The 21,158-nt window shown below is 37.7% G+C and overlaps 5 protein-coding genes across 14 annotated transcripts; 3 read left to right on the plus strand and 2 right to left on the minus strand.

The window, feature by feature from the left end:
• The first annotated feature begins 85 nt into the window (after window positions 1-85).
• On the plus strand, window positions 86-2,809 carry LOC104777917 (mitotic checkpoint protein BUB3.2-like). Its single transcript, XM_010502242.2, has 9 exons — window positions 86-324; window positions 437-567; window positions 739-821; window positions 1,095-1,361; window positions 1,491-1,566; window positions 1,715-1,795; window positions 2,131-2,209; window positions 2,302-2,402; window positions 2,558-2,809. Exons 1-9 carry the CDS (start codon window positions 211-213, stop codon window positions 2,643-2,645), a joined length of 1,020 nt encoding a protein of 339 aa, XP_010500544.1. The 5' UTR covers window positions 86-210; the 3' UTR covers window positions 2,646-2,809.
• A 14-nt stretch (window positions 2,810-2,823) lies between these two features.
• LOC104777918 (telomere repeat-binding factor 1) lies at window positions 2,824-5,939 on the minus strand. Of its 10 annotated transcripts, none has more exons than XR_015594496.1 (8): window positions 5,787-5,930; window positions 5,185-5,370; window positions 4,852-5,087; window positions 4,367-4,451; window positions 4,128-4,257; window positions 3,713-3,796; window positions 3,176-3,535; window positions 2,824-3,076 (listed from the first exon to the last, which is right to left on the minus strand). XR_015594496.1 is itself a non-coding variant. In XM_087506876.1 (8 exons), exons 3-8 carry the CDS (start codon window positions 5,332-5,334, stop codon window positions 3,056-3,058), a joined length of 936 nt encoding a protein of 311 aa, XP_087363002.1. In that variant the 5' UTR covers window positions 5,335-5,370; window positions 5,511-5,658; window positions 5,741-5,903; the 3' UTR covers window positions 2,824-3,055. The 10 variants fall into 10 exon arrangements, 8 of the variants coding, with proteins under 8 accessions (XP_087363002.1, XP_010500545.2, XP_087363003.1 ...); XR_015594497.1 differs by having other exon boundaries at window positions 5,741-5,894; XM_087506876.1 differs by lacking the exon at window positions 4,128-4,257 and adding an exon at window positions 5,511-5,658 and having other exon boundaries at window positions 5,741-5,903.
• Window positions 5,940-7,031: 1,092 nt separating this feature from the next.
• Window positions 7,032-15,240, plus strand: LOC104777920 (nucleobase-ascorbate transporter 4-like). The gene is made up of 14 exons (XM_010502247.3): window positions 7,032-7,264; window positions 7,477-7,574; window positions 7,667-7,843; window positions 7,927-8,027; window positions 8,119-8,194; window positions 13,031-13,090; window positions 13,176-13,360; window positions 13,449-13,545; window positions 13,637-13,723; window positions 13,813-13,871; window positions 13,975-14,066; window positions 14,146-14,223; window positions 14,312-14,472; window positions 14,568-15,240. Exons 1-14 carry the CDS (start codon window positions 7,174-7,176, stop codon window positions 14,784-14,786), a joined length of 1,581 nt encoding a protein of 526 aa, XP_010500549.1. The 5' UTR covers window positions 7,032-7,173; the 3' UTR covers window positions 14,787-15,240.
• LOC104777919 (ATP-dependent Clp protease proteolytic subunit-related protein 1, chloroplastic) lies at window positions 14,875-17,713 on the minus strand. Its single transcript, XM_010502246.3, has 9 exons — window positions 17,275-17,713; window positions 16,653-16,768; window positions 16,304-16,513; window positions 16,090-16,194; window positions 15,849-15,911; window positions 15,651-15,762; window positions 15,471-15,532; window positions 15,206-15,388; window positions 14,875-15,101 (listed from the first exon to the last, which is right to left on the minus strand). The coding sequence occupies exons 1-9, from the start codon at window positions 17,507-17,509 to the stop codon at window positions 15,024-15,026; spliced, it is 1,164 nt and encodes a 387-aa protein (XP_010500548.1). The 5' UTR covers window positions 17,510-17,713; the 3' UTR covers window positions 14,875-15,023.
• A 102-nt stretch (window positions 17,714-17,815) lies between these two features.
• Window positions 17,816-18,581, plus strand: LOC104777921 (uncharacterized). The gene is made up of 3 exons (XM_010502248.3): window positions 17,816-18,099; window positions 18,196-18,242; window positions 18,350-18,581. The coding sequence occupies exons 1-3, from the start codon at window positions 17,892-17,894 to the stop codon at window positions 18,482-18,484; spliced, it is 390 nt and encodes a 129-aa protein (XP_010500550.1). The 5' UTR covers window positions 17,816-17,891; the 3' UTR covers window positions 18,485-18,581.
• Window positions 18,582-21,158: the final 2,577 nt, after the last annotated feature.

The following is a 21,158-nucleotide window of genomic DNA, read 5'->3' on the forward strand; positions in this document are numbered from 1 at the left end:
TGTATCATATTCAAAAGCCCATTCGAGTGCATTAAATGGGCCTAATTCACAGCCCAACAAAAAACTGTATACAGATCATAGATTCAATTTGGGAAAGAATTTGAAATTCAAACAATCATTTTCTTCAAATCTCCCCTTCCCTCTCTCTCTCTCTCTCTCTCTCTCTCTCTCTCTCTTAAGCATAAACCCTAAAAATTCGTGTTCTTGAGGATGACTATGGTGCCGACCATTGGTCGCGAGCTCTCGAATCCGCCGTCAGATGGGATTTCTAATCTTCGATTTTCTAATAGCAGCGATCATTTACTAGTCTCTTCATGGGACAAGGTTAGTATAAAATCCCTAATCTCTCTTCTCTTAAACATTGAACTTCTTTACTCTTTTGAAGTCTGATCTGTGTTTAATCTGATCCTTTGATTTTTATTATTTTGGATCGCAGAGTGTAAGATTATATGACGCGAACGCTGATTTGCTGAGAGGGGAGTTCAAACATGGCGGAGCGGTACTCGATTGCTGTTTCCATGATGATTCTTCTGGATTCAGTGTTTGCGCCGATTATAAAGTTAGAAGGTATGTTTAATTTGTTCTCTTACTATTTTAATTGAGAAATTGTGAAACTTGTGATGTAGAGAGAGAGAGAGAGAGAGTGGAAATCGTGTTTAGGAAAATTCCTAAATTGGGGATTAAGTGGAAATGTTTTGTGGATTTTTAAATAATTGTGTTTCTCTTGTTATACTTCAGAATTGACTTTAATGCTGGCAAAGAGGACGTCTTAGGGACTCATGATAAACCAGTGCGATGTGTTGAGTATTCCTATGCTGCAGGTTCGTAATGTGGTCATGATGTGTTGAGTATTCCTATGCTTACCATGTTGATACTTAGATGCTTTTGATGGCTAGATAAAAGTTCATTCTGTTAATTGTTAATGTTGACGAAATTTATTGAGAGTAGCTATTATAGTGCGTTTGTGTTGAGACTTGAGGGCATATATTTTCTTCAACGTTGCAATTTTATTTGGAACTCAGAAATCCTTTTTTAGCATGTTGGTCTTTCTAATCATAGTATTACTTGAACACTTTGTTTACGTGATGTTATAGGGCAAGTGATCACTGGAAGTTGGGATAAAACGATTAAATGTTGGGATCCAAGAGGTGCAAGTGGGATGGAGCGCACACAGATTGGTACATATCAGCAACCTGAGCGTGTTAACTCTCTTTCTTTAGTTGGAAATCGTTTGGTAGTGGCAACAGCAGGAAGGCACGTCAACATTTATGACCTCAGATATATGTCCCAGCCTGAGCAAAGAAGAGAGTCCTCTCTTAAATACCAGACAAGATGTGTTCGTTGTTATCCCAATGGATCAGGTTAAATGGCTGATATTTCCCATTCTCTGATTTTTTTCCAACAGTCAAATTTGCTTTTGTTCTGTGCCAAGTATACTCAGTAGCCTTGATTTCTTCTTACACACTTTTGTTTTCAATAATACTCTACAGGATATGCTCTTAGCTCTGTTGAAGGGAGGGTTTCAATGGAGTTTTTTGATCTATCAGAGGCTGCTCAAGCTAAAAAGTATGTCCCTAATGTGTTTCCTCTTACCTCTTTTTGACGAACTATGGTAGTCTATGACTTCTTGTTTGTTTGCTGATCTTTTTTCTGGTAGATATGGCTTTTACATATATTTTTCTTTAATCTCATTAACTGTATTTGAATATGTCAGATATGCTTTCAAATGTCACCGGAAATCAGAGGATGGTAAGGACATTGTCTACCCTGTAAATGCGATTGCTTTCCATCCGATGTAAGTCTTTATCTTAACAAGAAACCTGATTGTTTCCTTTCAGCATTTTGATTGCATCAATTAGTTTTTTCACAGAAGTGGGCCTTAAGTTACAGTTTATTAGATAAAGAGCAGAACTTGTTAGTTTGGATGGAGAAGATGAAAATCTAGTGGAGAATATATGGCTTTTTAGGGCTAGTTCAGAGTATTGTGAATGCTACTAGTTCATTTGAGAACAAATTCTGTAAAAGTATGTTCTGGGATACTACATATGTAGAAAATTTGAAACTTCAAGTTATCTGTCCCGATCGCCCAACTCTATCGCTTCTAATAACCTGAGGGTTTATAAATTGTAGTTATGGCACTTTTGCTTCCGGAGGTTGTGATGGTTTCGTCAACATTTGGGATGGTAACAACAAGAAGAGGCTATATCAGGTTTAGCAATCACAAGAGCTTTTGATATTTGTATCTTTCAATGTTTTTTGGTTAGTGAGACACAGCATCAATATGCTACTTTTTGTTTGCAGTACTCTAAGTATCCAACAAGTATTGCGGCGCTTTCATTCAGCCGAGATGGTGGATTACTGGCTGTTGCTTCTAGTTACACGTTTGAAGAGGGAGACAAACCGTAAGAATTTCACTCTTTAATCTTTTGTCGTTATAAAACCTTAAGTTTTTGAATTCCATGCCTTTAGACTTACGGATAGCATTTTCGAGATATTGTTGTGTTTGCTTTTGGATTGATCTCGCTTTTAACTGATACTGAGTGTTGTGCTTTTGCAGGCATGAACCAGACACAATCTTTGTTCGAAGTGTTAATGAAATCGAAGTGAAACCGAAACCCAAAGTATACCCTAATCGTGCGGTATAGTCGGGAACAATGGAATGAGAAGAGTAAGTCGACTTGTGTGTGGTATTGTTGCTACTGTGGTTGCCCAACGAAGGTTATATTCGCTGTAAAGTGTGTGACCATTACAATGGCTTTAGTAACTGAGATTATGTTCCTTTTGGTTGAGTAAAGTCCAATTACTAAAAGATCTCCTCTGATATGTACATGAAGATTCCTAAAACTTAATTGGAAATTTGAAAAGTTTACAAATCCAAACAGAGGGATACAAAAGTGAGTAAACTGTGAAGAAACAAGGAACAGACACATACATACTACTAACTGCTTACTACTAAAAAGACTTCCCAAGACGAGAGGATCATCAACACAAACACTAGGCCACTCTCTACTCTTTCTCTCTTCACCTTTAGCTTCTTCTTCTTCTTCGTTTTCCATCACCTCAAGCACGGATTCGTCTGTCGAATCACATTTTCAATACAAGCTTTTTTTAGATTTGCAAAGTATTCCTCTGTCATAGATTTCATGTGTTGAAATAAAAGGAGGTGATTATTTACCACTTTGCAGTTGTTTCTTCCTTTCAATGTCTTTGAAGCTTCTTCAGCGAAAGCTTGGGCTGCTTCTGCTTCCGCTTCTGCTACCTCTGCTTCCTTTGCAGCTTCCTCAGCCTCTGCCATGGCAGCTTCTGCCTCTGCAACTGCCTGTGCTGCAACTGCTGCTGCCTCATGTACGTTCATACTCTTCATTCTGGCTAACTCTGCATCAACCTGTGACCTTGTCTGAAAAGTCGTTTCATCTCTGTCTGTTTTGGGTGAATGCAAAGAAGACGTCCTCTGCCTTCCTGTAAACACCCCTGGACCTTTTTTCTTGTGGGAAGACAACGGAGTGGAGTTTGGAATTCTATACTTGCGCTTAACCTGTAAAAGGGAAACCCGGATCAATAGGACTTCTGTTCTACTAACAACTATAAAGCAAGCATACTACTATTCAAAAGACAAAAACAAAAAGTCATACATACTATTCAATAGACCAAAATTATATGCACATGATCCTGCAATGCAGCAAATGCATTAGATAAATGTATTGGATTTTACCTTCACAAGTTTACCGCAAGCTGTCATGTACTTTAGCTTGGTAGACAACAACCGTTTGAAGTCTGGTGGAGCATGATATTGATCCTATACACAAGCGAATAAAAGGAACACGGGTACAGTTAATTCTCTAAATCAGTCTTTTACAAGGAACTTAAACAAAGATCAGTGTATATGGAGAGTTCAATTTTCCCATGCTTTAATCAAATAAATAGATAAACAAAGTAATGTCCAACATGTTTCTGAAATAAATACAAAATCTACTCTTATGATATTCCAATATATATCTAGACATAAGTAGATGCCATCACAATAATTCTAGTAATTACAGAAGTATTCCTAGACATTTCAGCTTAATATGAGTCAGTATATTCAATGCACATTCAGGAGTGGAGAAGATAAAGATGTCACCCATTGCCTTTCAGTAAACTGATCCCATGCATTGCTTATATTGAAGAATATATTCTATTGACACAACCAACGGCTACATTTTGATTTTCATCCGCAATGACTTCACAATTGCTAGTTGTCGACAACTTATCAACCCACTGAGGATCATCAAATTGAAATGTAGGACGATGCGATTTAACTGCAAGGAACAATTTAACGGTACATATTTTCTATGAGAAAAAAAGATGCAAGAATGAGAAAGAATACCTCAATGTAAGCACCAATTGTTGTTTTATTGCAGCCACCAGGCTCCTTCATGGTCGCTATTGCTTCCATTATAAGGCTATCCAACCTGCAACGTTTTTAAAAAGTTACAATTTGTGTGTAACAATAGATTCAAATGATACAAACATCAACATAAGTGGGACTTTACACACTTAAACCCTCATCATAAGATCGAAATATTATAGAAACATCAATAAGATGGAGCAAACAGCTCGCATGCTAACGGTAAAAAGCTGAAAGAGGAGGATAACCAGTGAAGACAATTTAAACAGAGATTAGAGTAGGTGTGAAAACAAATCTATGTCACATAAATGTGATGCAACACTTATCGACTTCACAGAAGAAAAAGAAAAAGTGACGGCAAACCATACATTTTGAGATTTATCCAACGTCAGAAATACCACCCGGAGATAAGCAACAAAGCAACTACTCTTCAATTCAAGAAACAAAATAGACATATTTCTAACCTTACATTAGGTCTCCTTGGAGCAGGAGCAGAAGAAACTTGCACTTGCAGTGCAGAGGAGCCAGTAGTTGAATAATGCTTTGCATCCACCATTTCTTCATCACTTTGCAAAGAAGGGGTTAGGGCCAGTGAGTTCTCTTCCTGTCTAGGAAGGGAGAGCGTCCGTTTAACTGCTAACCTAGATTTTTCGCGCGATCCCCATCCATTCGCCATGACACTCATGTTTCTCCATTTGTCCTGTTCCCCCAAATCAGATAAAGACACACACAGAAATCACAAACAAACACAAAGCAGCATCGTGGAGTTAAAACAAAGGATAAGAAACAATCATGACCTTAAGATCTACGTTGGAACGAAGGTACAAGACTCCGCTAAATTCAGGATCTTTGAGAATTGTGCGCCATTTACCAGGTCCATGCTTTATAACGCCAGACTTTAAAGCTGATTCTTCTTCTTGTGTCCATTTCTGCTTAGGAGCACCCATCCCGGTTTCTAAATGCAACTACGGAGCAAGTCCGTTCTGCAACAAAATCCATACGTCACGAAACCAATCAGAACAAAAATTGCTACCATAAAAATGGTTTCTTCAATTGTAAACCCACAAACCATTCTCTTTACACAACCACAACTAATAAAGTAAGACTCCAAAAGTAGATTCACCTAATCTCAGTAAAACCCTAATCCTCTGTTCCTTGGAAACCCTAACAGGTACATATCAAACTAAACCGCAGCAGTAACTCAGAAACTACGAAGCAATAGCAAACTCCAAAACTTCTTCACATCACTGGAAAGATGCCGAACTCAAACCCTAGAAAAAAAATTCCTAACTTTGAGAATGGAAACCTAATCTCATGCCCAACAATCGAGAAACAAGAAACAGATGAATTCACCAGAAAGATGAGATTTTTATCAGAAAGAATCGATCTTCGGCAATACCAATTTGGTTCTTTTATCTCTGGATTCAGATTTCAAGACGCTTCCGTTCTTTCTCCTGAAGAAAAAAAAGTTAGGGTTAATTGCGAGTACAAAGGATAACGGACCTCCGTCAATTCTGATGGGGGGCAAACCGCTTAGACCACCAATTAGGCTTCAAAACGCGTTTTTTAAACGGCCTTTTAAACACGTTTCCTTTTTTATTACAATTTACAGCAAGCTTATTTAATTATATACTAACTAATATTTTCTTCTTAAGTGTAGTATTGTTTTGATTAATCATTTTAATTTTTTATTCATCCAAAAGTAACACCTTGTTCAGTCATATATTTACATGACCAATTTGGTTTATTTGTTACAAAATTTTAGTTTTGATTATAAGAAATAAAAAAAAGCTGAGGAGTTAGACGTAATTTGAACATAAAATACAAACCTTTGAATTGATAGATGTAATTAAAAAAAAATTGTGTGGTGGAGGTGGTAGTTACGATCATTTCTTCCAAAAATGCTATTTTTTTTCCCTTTTTCCATAGTATTTTCTCTGAAAAACTTATATTGTTGAGAGTTGAGACTACCACTGATTGAGGTAGTTGTGATAATTTTTTCAAAATGTTATTTCAGTTTATCAAAAATTGGCCCAGAAAAGTTGAAATTGTAAACAAAATAAAAATGTGCAATCAATTCCATACAAAACAATTTGTTAACAATTAGCACTGCCTTTTTATTGTAAGAACTGGAAAAAAAACTCTAGAAAAGTGATGAGCCCACAGAAATTTATGATGTGAAAATATGTACAGCTAGGTATAACAATTCAAGTAACAATTGCAACAAAACTCATTAAAAAAAGTGTTTTGCTTAAAAGTTTATTCTGAAAATATCATAGTTATATGCCCATCATATGTATTATTCTGATATATATACTTTAAATTGAAATTAAACGTCGCTAAATCTGTAATACTATCATATCGATTTTTAATTTTATTTTGATCAAGCCAACACAATAAGTCATACCAATTAGTCATGTATGAACTTTGTAAAAAAGAAATTGTATAAGTGGTGGATGGAGTTAGTTGTATACTTTTTTGGCATTAAGATGGGAATAATTTGGTATTTTGAATACTAGAACATCATATGTACTAGACAAGTGGGAAATTCTGGATAAGTCAAAACCAGTGGTCTAATCCGGTTCATTTTTCTACATATTGCATTAGCTAGTGGTTAATTACGTGCACGAGAACACAAGAACATAAATTAAGAAAAGCAACAAAGAGTCAACAAAGTTGCCCGCCTAACGCTTAATTACCACTTCTGAGTCTGTTTTAAGCAAAGCCGTAATGTAAATTTTATAGCTTTCACAAAGAGACTAGAGAGAGAGCAGCAACAAATAATTATGGCGACAAAGAACGATGATTTTGCACCATTTCCGGTTAAAGATCAGCTTCCAGGAGTCGAATTTTGTGTCTCGAGCTCTCCTAATTGGCGTATGCATTTTTTCTATCATTTATTTTTTGGTTAATATATTGTGTGTTATTTGTTATATTAGTAGTAGTATTGATGTTTAATATTTAAGAATTTATGTGTTACCAATAGTGATGAATGGTATACTCATATTTGTCTAAGTTGTCTAAACTTGTCTTCGTATATGTTAGAAGTACTAACAAATTGATGAGGTTTGATATGATTAATAATGCAGCGGAAGGCATAGTTCTTGGGTTTCAACATTACATTGTAATGCTTGGTGCTACTGTAATCATACCTTCCATACTCGTCCCTCTCATGGGTGGTGGCGACGTAAGCAGTACAACGCTAATCTCATCTAAATTATTACTTATAAATTCATAAACAGAGTAGTCTCGCAGTAAACACAACGTACGACGTTTCAGGTGGAGAAAGCAGAAGTGATCAACACAGTGTTGTTCGTGTCCGGAATAAACACGTTGCTACAGAGTTTGTTCGGGAGTCGACTCCCTGTCGTCATCGGAGCTTCTTATGCTTACGTCATCCCTGCTCTTTACATCACTTTCTCTTACCGTTTCACTTACTATCTCCACCCTCACCTGGTTAGATCACAATCCGTTTTCTTCATTCATTCTTTAAAGATATTTGCAAATCGAACACTGAAAAGCTTGTGTGGTCATTGCAGAGATTTGAGGAGACAATGAGAGCAATTCAAGGAGCTCTTATCATTGCTTCTATATGTCATATGATTATGGGTTTCTTCGGTTTGTGGAGGATCTTGGTCAGGTCCGGAGAAACAAGATTAAAGCTTTGTCTAACTACTTGTAGTACAAGAAACCCTTTTAACCCTAAAGATTTTTTTCGTTTTTGTTTTCAGGTTTCTTACTCCTCTTTCGGCTGCTCCTCTCGTGATTCTCACAGGCGTTGGCCTTGTCGCCTTTGCGTTTCCTCAGGTAAGATTAAATGCAAGAATGATAATTAAAGAAGAGATCAAAGACTGAATTTTCTGTGTATTGCTTTGGACCTAAAGGTCGAGTATATATACAATTTTACAAAACTTGGAGATCAAGCTAAGAGAATATACGATAAGTACAAACTAAATATACACATATCTAAAATATGTAAACATTCTATTCTCTATTCTCCATTACCCCCCTCAAGCTGGAGCATGAAGATCCAAAATGCCTAGGTTGTCTCGAAACTCATCGAACTCCCGTTGTCCCAATGCTTTAGTGAAAATGTCCGCAAGTTGCATTGTCGTATGAACATAAGCTGCAACAATACGTCCTGCCTTGATTTCATCGCGGATAAAATGACAGTCATTTTCGATATGTTTTGTTCTCTCATGAAACACCGGATTCGCACTAATGTGTAGAGCAGCCTTATTGTCACAGTAAAGACGCATCGGTTGCGTCAACACCACACCTAAATCGAGAAGAAGATTTTTCACCCATTTCAACTCCTTTGTTGTCATAGCCATTGCTCTATACTCGGCTTCGGCCGACGATTGACTGACCACATCTTGCTTCTTCGTTTTCCAAGAAATTGGTGACTGTCCAAGTTGAATAAACCAGCCCGTACAAGAACGTCGTGTTAGTTTGCAGCCGGCGTAGTCGGAATCACACCACCCGGTGATTTGAAGATCACAGTCCGCTCGAAGCAATATACCTTGCCCCGGACTACTTTTCAAATATCGAAGAACCCGAACAGCAGCATCCCAATGTTCCTCTCGCGGAGCACTCATGAACTGAGACAGAATATGAACAAAGTATGTGAGGTCGGGTCTAGTAACACCAAGATAAATCAATTTACCAACTAGTCGTCTATACGATTCCGGGTTTGTAAGAAATGGACCAACTGCCAAACCAAGTCGATGATGTTGCTCAAGAGGAAAAAATATCGGTTTCGAATCTAACAGCCCAGTCTCCGCTAGAAGATCAAGCACATACTTCCTTTGACTCAAATAAATCCCCTTTGGACTTCTCGAGACTTCGATGCCTAAAAAATATTTTAACACACCCAAATCCTTCATGTAAAAACATGTGCTAAGATATTTTTTAAACTCTTCGATCGCGCGTACAGTGTTTCCCGTGATGACCAAGTCATCCACATAAACCAGTACTCTAATTTCGACTCCATTTTTCTTGTAAACAAACAGAGAATAATCCGCAAAGGACTGATCAAAACCATACTTTTCAAGTGAAGAGGCAAGCTTAGCAAACCAACAACGTGGAGCCTGCTTCAAACCGTATAGCGACTTCCGCAGTCTACATACTTTACCATCGTGTCGGGAAGGAAATCCAGGTGGTAACGTCATATACACTTCCTCTTCAAGATCGCCGTGAAGAAAAGCGTTATGTACGTCCATCTGATGTACCTCCCAGTTACGAGCTGCAACCACAGATAGAAAGGCTCTCACCGTAGTCATCTTAACAACTGGAGCAAATGTTTCACCGTAATCTACTCCAGCAACCTGTCGATTTCCTAAGACAACTAGTCTCGCTTTATACCTCTCAACTGTTCCATCCGAACGATGCTTAACTCTAAACACCCATTGACAGCCAATTGCCTTTTTATTCTTTGTTAAATCCTCAAGTGTCCATGTCTTATTCAGCTCAAGTGACCCTATTTCACTACCCACTGCATTTCTCCATCGATCATCTTTCATTGCTTCTGCAAAGCTCCGCGGTTCATGTGCACTAGTAATTGCAGCTAAGAACACTTTATGACTTTCAGAAAACCTACTACATGAAACCACATCAGCAATAGGGTAAGGCTTGTCCGAGTCAACACATACAAAACTTGTGTCATAATCTTTGAGATATCCAGGTTGTTTACGTTCTCTGCTCCCAGCACGCGGAGGTGCCGTACTTTGTTCTGGTTCGTGTGTATCATCTGCGTTCTGCTCAACGACATCATCTCCTTCAACGTCACCGTCAGAGATATCATTACTATCACTGTCGCTCGATGATAGAGATACGTCAACTCTATCTTGAGTTGAACTTGTCACAACTACCTTATCAGCTTCTACAAAGTCTCTTTGATCATCGTTAGTCGTAGAACCCACTTGTGCTTTGTCCACAAATGGATCTTCAGTTTCACTTCTCTGCGAAGACAAGAAGTGAAGTGTGTCCTCACGAAACACCACATCTCGTGAAACAACAAACACTTCTTTTTCTATGTCATACACACGCCATCCTTTCTTTCCATGAGGATACCCAACAAAAACACACTTTCTGCTGCGACTCACAAACTTGTCTCCTTTATGATCTTGGTTATGAATGTAACAAACACATCCTATCACACGAAGATGATCATACAAAGGCTGTTTTCCATACAACACTTCATAGGGTGTCTTCCCTTGTAATACTAGAGATGGTGTTCGATTAATCAGATAAGCAGCCGCAAGTGCACATTCTCCCCAAAATTCAACCGGTAAGTGTCCCTCAAACATGACCGCTCTAGCCACGTTAAGCAAATGACGATGTTTTCTCTCCACACATCCATTCTGTTGCGGTGTTCCAACACAAGACGTCTCATGTTGTATCCCTTGTTCTAAGAAATATGTCGTTAGTGACATGAATTCGCTTCCATTATCACTACGTATTGTTCGAACTTGCTTCCCAAACTGTCGTTTAACCAAAGCAAGAAAATATCTCAACTTTGTTGGAGTTTCACTTTTTGCATTCATGAGATAGATCCAAGTACCACGAGAGTAATCATCAACTATGGTAAGGAAGTATCTTGCTCCTGAGAACGGTGGAGTTCTATACGGACCCCAAACATCGCAATGAATCATTTCAAAAATCTTTGAAGTCTTATTATTGCTTAAAGGAAAAGAACGACGAGTTTGTTTTGCGCGGACACAAATTTCACATGCTTTATTCGATAAATCACTACTATCACTACTAAAACCAAAACCAGACAATTTTTGCACTACTTTCAAAGATGGATGTCCCAGACGTCTATGCCACAACTCCACAGACTGACTTGTGTGACCCTTTGCCGCTGCAACTATCTTCATATTCTGAAAGTACATCAACCCTCCAAGAGGTCTACCTATCCCAATCAGCATCCTCGTAGTGCGGTCCTGAACAACACAAAACAGAACAGACATTTGAATAACACAGTTATTTTCTTCCATCAACTGTGAAACCGATATCAAATCAAACCCTAAGTTCTCTATGTAGAACACTTCAATCAAACTTAGATGAGAGTTCAACACAACTGTTCCGACTGTATTTCCTACTACTATCCGACCATCAGCCAAAATTATCTGCGTTGGTGTCGATGTTCTCAGGTTTGTAAGAATCTCTTTCTTACATGTCAAGTGATGTGTCGCTCCGCTATCAATTATCCAAGAGGGAGAAATCAACTTACCCGAGGATTGTTCATCTGCTCCGATGGCTGCAGCGTTCATCACACGCTTGACGCTGAGCCACTGTTCATCTGTAAGACCGCACACCGCTGTTCTATCCGCATCCGTGACGGCTACGTTCGCAACACCAACTGTTGGTTGACCAACTACTCTTGCCACGTTTGCACGGGCAACTCCACCTCTTCCTCGTGAGAGTCTGGCTGGTGGTGCAACTCCTCTTCCACGACCCACACGATTTCGTGGTCTGTCACCCCACCACTCTGGAAATCCTAAGATTTGAAAGCACGTTTCAGATCGGTGTCCTGTTCGTCCACAATTTGAACAAACAACTCCAACGTCTCTGTCATCTCCTCGATACTTTGGCTTTTGAATTTGCGCTACAAACGCCATGTTCTCCTGTTTCTCTTCAGGATTCTTTTTCTTCAGTCGAGCATCCTCATCTTGAGTCACCTTCAAGTAAACATACTCGAGAGTAGGCAACGGTTCTTGAGAAAGCAAGTTTGACTTCACCATTCCGTAAACTTCTTCGTCGAGTCCCATCACAAAGTCATGAACCTTATCTTCCTCTCTTCTCTTCTCATCTTCAGCACTGAAGTTACATGTGCAAAGACCACATGTACAGCTCAGCGGAGGTCGATAACATCCAAGACAATCCCAAATCTTCGTAAGCTTTCCGTAGTATGCTTCAATACTCATCCCAGCTTGTTGACAATTTGCAAGTTCTTTTCGCAACTGTTGAACACGAGGTCCGTTGGTAACACGAAATCTCTTTCTTATGTGTTCCCACAAAGAGACAATTAGTGCATTGATTGGCTTCCAATCATCAAAGTCCGGTGATCCTTCGGTCGGAGCTTTGATGGATCCATCGAGAAACCCAAACTTCTTTCGTGAGTAAAGAGCGGTCTCCAAGTTGATAGCCCACTCTTCATAATTATCTCCTCTCAAGAGAGGACGCGATATGATGCTTCCGGGATTGTCGTTCGAGGTCAAGTCATATGGAGAAATCGTTCGTCGTAGATTTTCCATCGTCTTCGGTTTCGATTCGATGTTCTTCACGTCTTCGGTCATTGTCACAGAAAAATCAAGATAGGTTCAACAAAGAGATCGAATATCAGGATCAAATCAGAAAATATTTTATGCCCGCTCTGATACAATGATAAATAAAGAAGAGATCAAAGACTGAATTTTCTGTGTATTGCTTTGGACCTAAAGGTCGAGTATATATACAATTTTACAAAACTTGGAGATCAAGCTAAGAGAATATACGATAAGTATAAACTAAATATACACATATCTAAAATATGTAAACATTCTATTCTCTATTCTCCATTAAAGAAACATAGTCGAATTGGTTTAGGAGTTTTTTAGGGTGAGTCGGTGAGAGGAGATTAATTAAGTCTTTCTGTTACAGCTTGCGAGATGTATAGAAGTTGGACTCCCAGCATTGATCATACTGATAATTTTATCTCAGGTTTTTTGGTTAATTTTGTGAGATTTTCTGTAAAACCTTTATCATTTCATAAGTCTCTGACAATGGTTGTATGAATGTTTGTCAGTATCTTCCTCACTTGTTCAAGTGTAAAAGATCGATATGCGAGCAATTCGCTGTTCTGTTTACAATAGCGATCGTCTGGGCTTACGCAGAGATTCTGACTGCAGCTGGAGCTTACGACAAAAGACCTGATAATACACAGCTCAGTTGTCGAACAGACCGGTCAGGTCTCATTAGTGCTTCTCCATGGTCTGATCATCTTCCATCTTTCACTGGATCTCCTCTGTTTCAGTAACAAACACAGGAATCTCTTGACAATTTATTTTTACATTCTTAGGGTGAGAGTTCCATATCCATTGCAATGGGGACGTCCAAGTTTTCATGGAAGCGATGCATTCGCAATGATGGCAGCTACTTATGTGGCGATTGTTGAGGTTTTGTAACCATTTCAATTCACATTTTTAGGTTTATGGAATGACGTATCTTTCGGAAAGATCACCTTGTCTTTTGTTCAATGGAGAGTAGACTACAGGATCCTTCATCGCTGCTTCAAGATTTGGCAGCGCAACACATATCCCTCCCTCGGTACTTAGCCGTGGCATTGGATGGCAGGTAAAACGGATTGTTATATAAGGTTTGATTTCAAGAATGTTAGTATGTGAGTCCGATGTGTGTGCTTTGTGGGAATTGAATAAAAACAGGGCATAGCTGTTTTGCTGGATGGACTGTTTGGAACAGCAACTGGTTCCACAGCTTTGGTGTAATGGAAACCATTCTCTTTCTGCTCTGAAGCTTTTCTACAATCAAGAAAACTAGTTTTTGGACTCTTAAACTAGGTTTTGGTTTGATCTTGTTATGTGTAGTGAAAATACAGGGCTTCTAGGATTAACGAAGGTTGGGAGCAGAAGAGTGGTTCAGATATCTGCAGGTTTCATGATCTTCTTCTCTATTTTCGGTAATGCTCTAACCCGTGAAGTCACTCCGAAACTGGTCTTTGTTTTTTGTAATTGACTGCTTAAGTTGGTGAAAAACAGGGAAGTTTGGGGCTGTTCTCGCATCTATACCATTACCGATTTTTGCAGCTGTGTACTGTGTTCTGTTCGCCTATGTTGGTATGTATAACTTAAAAAACACAAACTCGTTCTGATCCATTTAGCTTCTATATAAATTATTGGATTAAGCAGATGACCTTGTGAACAGCTTCTGCAGGACTCGGCCTTCTTCAATTCTGCAACTTAAACAGCTTTAGGACTAAATTTATCCTCGGCTTCTCCATCTTCATCGGTCTCTCTGTTGCACAATACTTCACCGAATATCTATTCATTTCTGGTCGTGGACCTGTTCACACTCGTACTTCCGCTGTAAGTGTCCAAGAGAAACAGAAACCTTCATTATCATTTTTTATATTGGTCTTCTCCTATGTACTGATTCGTGTCTGGTGTTGCCAACAACAAAGTTCAATGTGATAATGCAAGTGATATTCTCTTCGGCTGCAACTGTTGGGATAATGGCAGCGTTCTTGTTGGACTGTACTCATAGCTATGGACATGCCTCGGTGCGGAGAGACAGTGGAAGACATTGGTGGGAGAAATTCAGAGTCTACCACACTGATACTCGAACAGAAGAGTTTTACGCATTGCCTTACAACCTCAACAGATTCTTCCCCTCTTTCTGAAAGTCCCGAAAACCCGAGACTTGGTTTTTTCAGAGTCTGAGAAACCTGCATCTGGAGAGATATATGTATACCGCAAATAACTTTCCACTTAGAGAACTTCTAATGTTTTTTTTCCTTTCTGCCAACACTTTTGTATGTTACTACTACATGTGTTTTGCTTATAGATTGTAAGAGCTACATATCCCAGAGCGACAAGGAAAATCAAGATTCAACCTCTTCTTTTCTGGTGGGAATTGATCATCTTAGTCCGGCTGGAGCGGTTGGGCTACCTCCTCCAGGTCTCATGGCTCTCTGTGCAAGAGTCCCGTCGTAATCCTAAACCAAGATATATTTTCCATTTTAGCATGAATAAAATGAATGAAGGCAACACACAAAGATGACTTGGTTTCAATGAATGTAAAGTATAATTTGAAAGTTACCCGTTTCTCAAAGGAACTATCCTGCGAGTCAGCTATCTTGTCTGCAATTCCATAGTCAATAGCTGCTTGTGCTTGGAGATATTTCGGTCGCTTAATGTCCTCATTGATCTGCTCTTTGGATTTCCCTGTTCCCTTAGCTAATAGCTCGATGTAGTAATCGGTATTTGCATCAAGTTCCTTGGCCTGCCAGAGGATTATTCATTACAGTACAGGTGAAGAAACTCGAGGGGAATTACATATAAGGGTTTAAGAATGTGAGCCACACCTTTATCCACATATCTATGGCAGCTCCACTAGATCTGTTTACTTTTGGCAGATATAATTTTGCTGCAACATTAACGATCAAAACTTAGAAGATTACACAAGTGTGCAACTGATATATCATATGTTTATTATGATCTAAATACAAAGTTAGACTACAAATATTAAGAGAATCGAACCATACTTGATGAATGTGGTTGTACAGCACGGTAACCTTTTTTCCCGAGAGAAAGAAGCATTGCTGCTTGACCAAAAGCCATGCCACAATTGATAGTGTACACATCTGATTTGCAATACTTTATACCACACAAAAAAAGGTGACACAAATCAGCAAAGAAAACACACTAGATAAATGCTTAGACAGTTTCGTGAGATGACTCACAGAGATGGTATCAGCTATTGCATAAGCCTCTGTTTCTGATCCAACAGTTTCCATCTTCTCATTCTACATGGCAGAACCAAGACAAAAAAAAAGTGAATTGATAGCTCATAATAGGTGACATGGCATAAGCAAGAGGAAAAAATCCGAATTGATAGCTCATAATAGGTGACAAGCATATCAGAATAACGCCAGAAAAGTACCAACCAAAAAACAATATGTTATTAAACTTCTTGTAACTGACCTGTGTCCCGGGTGAATTTATGTATAGGTAGATGGGTTTTGCTGGGTTATCATAGTCTAGCCACATAAATTGAGCAACGAGTAACTCAGTAACAGCAGGTACGATCTACAAGCAAAATACAGAAAAAGAGCAAGATACATTGCCTGAGCGGAGAGGAAACACAGTAGCAAAGAAATGGGTTTAATAACAAATTTCCGAGACATGACGGTCTTACCGGCATCCCAAGGTAGCATATCCGAGCATCCAATAGCAAAGAAGGCAAATCTGGAGGAGCAGTTCTTGGTCTTGCAGATCCTCCTCCGCCACCTCCACCTCTGTACATCTGGACACTCATACTATATCTTCTAGGATCTGCTGCATTCATACCGGACATACTCCATATCCCTCCATTGTCCAAATAATTTCTTCTAGACGAGATGCTTTCCTGTTCACAAAGTAGCACAACAAACAAACAAGTCCAGATTCATATATTTGAGATTCAACTTTGTTCACCTTTTATTTAGCCGTTTCCATATTCATAACTGTGAATAGACTGATAAGAAAGACTTAAAGAGAAAACAAACCTCTGTAACTTTTTCTGCTTGCTGACGGACAGGGCTATCCTCCGTCATGAACATATCCATTTGAGCTGGATTAAGCCCGTAAAAGTATTGCGGTACATTCTTGTAGTTCTGCATCACTAAAGAAAAAAGGCGAAGTAAAACAGTATGTCAGATCAAATACAAATAGAGCACAAAAGAAAACACAGTTCTCCTAAGCATAAATTTCATTCCAACCAAGGATTGTAGCAATCAAGCTAATATATTTCGCCATCCCATTACAAGGAAGACAACTTATCAAGAACAAAAGACTTTCACTCTGCTGAGATTAGTCTGTCTGAAACTAACTAACTCCAGGTGAAGACATTAGAGAAGGCCAAAGCCCGTAAAGATTTGCTATACAAACTAGATGATAAACAACATCGACTTATTTACAAACCGAGCAATCTTTGCTGCATCGATTCATCGTCTTAACACTTAGTATGATAGCAGATTAAATGGTCACTAAAGGCCTATCTCAGGTACTTCGTGTAAGCTAACCAAAAGTAAAATACAAAAATTTGTGACTCAATTCAAAGTTGGAGACCTAAGAACAAATCTCTCAGAAGGAGAGAAGCTAAGAAAGATGAGAGAGAGAAGGGAAAACCTCCGTCTTTGAGATTGTCTCCTCGAAACTGTTTGGGGATATGGTCAAAGCTCATATCTTTAGCAGAAGCAAGGCAGCGTGATCTTCTTGTGCGTCTAGGAACAGTAGAGCAAGGCATGTTCGATGAAAAAAGCTTGGATCCCGACATGAACGGCGATTTGGGTAGCACAAACTTGGAACAGATAGCTTCATGGTTGAGTTGTGAAGTAAGAGGAGAAACCAGAGAAGTCGCCATCTCCGATTCAGCTACCAACGAAGAAGAAGAAGAAGAAGAAGATGAAGATGATGATGGACTAAAAAGAACGAAGCTTTTTTTTTGGGAACTTTTGAGGCGAAATTAGGGATTGCTTGTCATTTTTGCTATCGTCAGATGAAGAAGATGTAACAGTCAAAATCTCGAACCGAACCAGAATCGGTCTATTAAACCGGTTTTGTCTCTACAAAATTTTATTTGAATCATATAAGGGTTTATATTGTAAATTTGCATAGTTAAGGGACTCTTTAAAAATAAATGAAAAGTTGTTTGTTTGTTTGTTTCTCTGCTGTAGTGAAGATAAGAAGACACTGCAGATACAAAATGAGAATCTTATCCTCTGGTCAGGAAGAAGAAGAGAAAGATGAGTTCCGTAGGCCAAAGCATTCTCATGGCTTTAACAGTAACGGTTAACAAATATGTTTCTTCCAATCTTCAATCTGTACGCAGAAACGATACCAAACGCGATTCTTTAGCCGCTCGGACCGCTGATTTAGGACGCAGAAACGTCCTCTTCTCCTCTTCCTCATTCATCGCTGCTGCTTTGACCACCAGCGATCAACTTCTCCAGAGTAATTTTTGCATGCTTTTTAAATGTGCTGTTTTATATTTTTGATTGTTTCTTGTACTTAAACTCAGCATGTTCTTTGGGGGAAGAAATGTTACAGAGTATTTGAAGAAGACTGAGGAAAACAAAGCCAAGAATGATAAGGAGGTATGAAAAATTTATATACCAAAAGGCACTTTTTTGTTATCTTTTTGTCTGAAATTTTCGTATGATTTTTTTTTTCTTTTTCCGTTCATGTTGGGAAAATTAAACAGAGATTGGACGGTTATTACAAGAGGAATTATAAAGACTATTTTGAGTTTGTTGAAGGATCTATAAAGGGAAAGACAGAAGCAGAGCTCAGTGAGTCTGAGAAACGGATTCTTGAATGGCTCAAAGCTAACAAATGATTACGATGATGATGATAAGTTTTTGTTTGTCTATGAAACTTTTCCGTAAAAAAGACAGCTCAGTAATTTTAAAATCTTGCTTAAAGTTTTGGTTGAATCTGTTTCTTCCCTTTCTCAACATTCTAGGAGTACTAGTCCTAGAATGATTCTAGTAGAATCCAAGCTCAGTCTTGTCACTTGTGTATGCAATGACACAGTCAAGAGAGTGGAGTGGAGAAGTGACTTGCAGCTAGTAGTCTCTCGTCTCCATGGGAGATAATTTTCTCGAAAGAGCCTAAACCGTCTGTGTTTGCAGTCAAAGGATGTTGCTTGAACCTGTTTAGCTACTCGTGGATAAGCTTGTCCACGGCGTTTTCCGGTTGGTTATAAACTGTTATCTGTTTGACACATTTTGTAGTATCCTTTATGGTTTCCACCGGGACCAGATTACAATGCCTTTCACTAGCGGTATCTTCTCAAGAACCTCCCACATGTTTGCATAACAAGATAAAACACACAAAAGTATTACTAAGCATTCTTATGGGTTTCTTGCGTCTCAAGTTAAGCCAGCTATTTCTTTGAATATAAAACCAAACAAGAGAACAAACTCATATCGTATTAATTACCAAACTTATTTGAGTTACTTTCAAATTAAACACAAGTCATAAATCTAATTGTTATTACATGTGATGATATCCATAAAACAAAATAAAGTATATGTAAAGTATAGTATACAGTTAGCTACCACCGACTATTTTAAGTTTATCTGTGAGTGAAACAGAGCCACGAGATGTCCAAACTTGGTAAGCCGATAAAAAAATGTTGCTCTCGAACTTTTACAAAGGTGAAAAGAATTTATCACCAATAAAAATAGTTTGAGGAAACTTTATAGTCTTGGACCTGAATTAAACCCAGAAATGCTGGTATCTTGGCTAGCACTATATTTGAATATATTTGGTGTAAATGTAACACTAACTTTTTTTCTTCCTTTTTTTATTAACCAGCAAACTAAATATTACACTAAAAATAATATTCTCTTTTATTAAATTATAAATTTTATCATTTTTACAGTCAATAAATCAAAATAGTTAAAAATAAATTACAATTATAGTATATTCTGACCACATATGTTCAATGAATCAATTTCAAGTTCAGTATGAGCTTCTCGATCTATAAATGATCCAGCATGTCATGTATATATTGAAAATGAAAGAAATAATTCTGGAAAAAAGCACACCAAACCAACATGAAGAAAATGGTGAAAGTTCCGATACAATTATCATGAAAATCAACATCGAGATCTCATTGTTAAGAAGGTCAATTTCATGGAAAACATGTTAAATGAGGGCTGAATTATATAAGGTGAAGAACAAAGATCACGAAATGACCGAGAATTTTCCAATCTTATTATTATTTTTGTAAAATGAGAAATATTTTTTCTTAGATTATTGTTAAGGGTACATTATGTCTTAGAAAACTACTTCGTTGCATTTAATTTTTATGTTTGTCTGATTTTAATTTTGTAATTTATATTTTTAATGATTAATTAAATTCGTTATATCTTCTAATCAATTTTGTACTAATTCGTATCTCATATTGTCAAAAAATTAAAATAATAATTTTCATAGATAATTTTTATTCACAAAATTTAATTAGATTATTAAATAACAACCAATCATACTTTTTTTTTTGACAACATCATACAAGATTGGCTCAAACGAGCCAATACGAAGGTAAATTGTTTACAAAGGTAACTAAATGCGGAAACGTACGAACACGTCGTGCTAAATTATCCGTTTTACCATTCTGAGAGTGAGGAACGTAAATTAAGGAAAATGAAGCAAACTCCTCTTTATCCGCCTGAATATCCTCCAGATAAGGCGTGAAAGCTGGCCATTCATTAGGCGAGTACACCATCTTCACCAAGTCAGAGCAGTTGGTAAGAAAGACGACAGTCTGATAACAACCAATCATACTTAATCTAATATAACTAAATAATTTATTTTCATATACTATTTTTCTACAAGCTACTTAAAGACACCATTAATCTATGATCAAAACGTTTAATGTCAGTTGAGTTCTCTTTAAAGAGTTAAAGCTCATATTCCCATCAAATAAAACCAAAGTTTGAAGTAAAGTTCGTAGTTTTGAAACATACCGTCGTTGGACGCCATATCCTTGTGATTGGATAATACAGCACATGCAAATTCTGGCCATCGAGAGATTATGATTTAGAGTTTAGCTTATCATTTTATCATCAAACTAAAAATATGTAAACCAAATTATACGAATTCAATTAATCAGGAACTAAAATATTAACCAGAAATTTTTAATCGATAAGAGAAGTTTATGTACGAGAAAGAGGTTCACCACATACTCTAACTCTTTCAACCTGACTGAACGAAGAACAAAATATGAAGTTTAATTAATCATTAATAATATAAAATTACAAAATTAAAATTAGACAAACATAAAAATTTAATTAGACTATAAACAACAAATCATATTTAATCTAATATAATGAAATAAGCTAATTTCATATTACTTTTCTACAAACTATAGTCAGGCAATTATGCATCACACTTTTATAGTGCTATATTTACTGTCGGATTGGAGTGAAAAAGTTAACTAGAGTCGCCTAGCATCAACAAGATACAAAATGAAATTATCTAAACTAATCCACCTCACGCTTACT

The sequence above is a fragment of the Camelina sativa genome, chromosome 3 (genome assembly GCF_030686135.1).
Source record: "Camelina sativa cultivar CO46 ecotype springtype chromosome 3, ASM3068613v1".
NCBI lineage: Eukaryota > Viridiplantae > Streptophyta > Magnoliopsida > Brassicales > Brassicaceae > Camelina > Camelina sativa.

Excerpts from the sequence above, each read along its gene's own strand:
- LOC104777918 (XM_010502243.3), bottom strand. The coding sequence starts at position 5,334 with ATGGGTGCTCCTAAGCAGAAATGGACACAAGAAGAAGAATCAGCTTTA. Across the intron at positions 3,797-4,366 it reads CAATTGGTGCTTACATTGAG|GATCAATATCATGCTCCACC; the intron begins GTATTCTTTCTC and ends GCTTGTGTATAG. Across the intron at positions 3,536-3,712 it reads CTTGCGGTAAACTTGTGAAG|GTTAAGCGCAAGTATAGAAT; the intron begins GTAAAATCCAAT and ends TCCCTTTTACAG.
- LOC104777921 (XM_010502248.3), top strand. The coding sequence starts at position 17,892 with ATGAGTTCCGTAGGCCAAAGCATTCTCATGGCTTTAACAGTAACGGTT. Across the intron at positions 18,100-18,195 it reads CAGCGATCAACTTCTCCAGA|AGTATTTGAAGAAGACTGAG; the intron begins GTAATTTTTGCA and ends GAAATGTTACAG. Across the intron at positions 18,243-18,349 it reads AAGCCAAGAATGATAAGGAG|AGATTGGACGGTTATTACAA; the intron begins GTATGAAAAATT and ends AAAATTAAACAG.
- LOC104777920 (XM_010502247.3), top strand. The coding sequence starts at position 7,174 with ATGGCGACAAAGAACGATGATTTTGCACCATTTCCGGTTAAAGATCAG. Across the intron at positions 13,361-13,448 it reads CTCATTAGTGCTTCTCCATG|GGTGAGAGTTCCATATCCAT; the intron begins GTCTGATCATCT and ends TTACATTCTTAG. Across the intron at positions 13,724-13,812 it reads GCCGTGGCATTGGATGGCAG|GGCATAGCTGTTTTGCTGGA; the intron begins GTAAAACGGATT and ends GAATAAAAACAG.
- LOC104777917 (XM_010502242.2), top strand. The coding sequence starts at position 211 with ATGACTATGGTGCCGACCATTGGTCGCGAGCTCTCGAATCCGCCGTCA. Across the intron at positions 1,362-1,490 it reads TTGTTATCCCAATGGATCAG|GATATGCTCTTAGCTCTGTT; the intron begins GTTAAATGGCTG and ends AATACTCTACAG. Across the intron at positions 1,567-1,714 it reads GAGGCTGCTCAAGCTAAAAA|ATATGCTTTCAAATGTCACC; the intron begins GTATGTCCCTAA and ends TGAATATGTCAG.
- LOC104777919 (XM_010502246.3), bottom strand. The coding sequence starts at position 17,509 with ATGGCGACTTCTCTGGTTTCTCCTCTTACTTCACAACTCAACCATGAA. Across the intron at positions 16,195-16,303 it reads TATGCTACCTTGGGATGCCG|ATCGTACCTGCTGTTACTGA; the intron begins GTAAGACCGTCA and ends TTTTGCTTGTAG. Across the intron at positions 15,912-16,089 it reads TAAATTCACCCGGGACACAG|AATGAGAAGATGGAAACTGT; the intron begins GTCAGTTACAAG and ends TCTGCCATGTAG.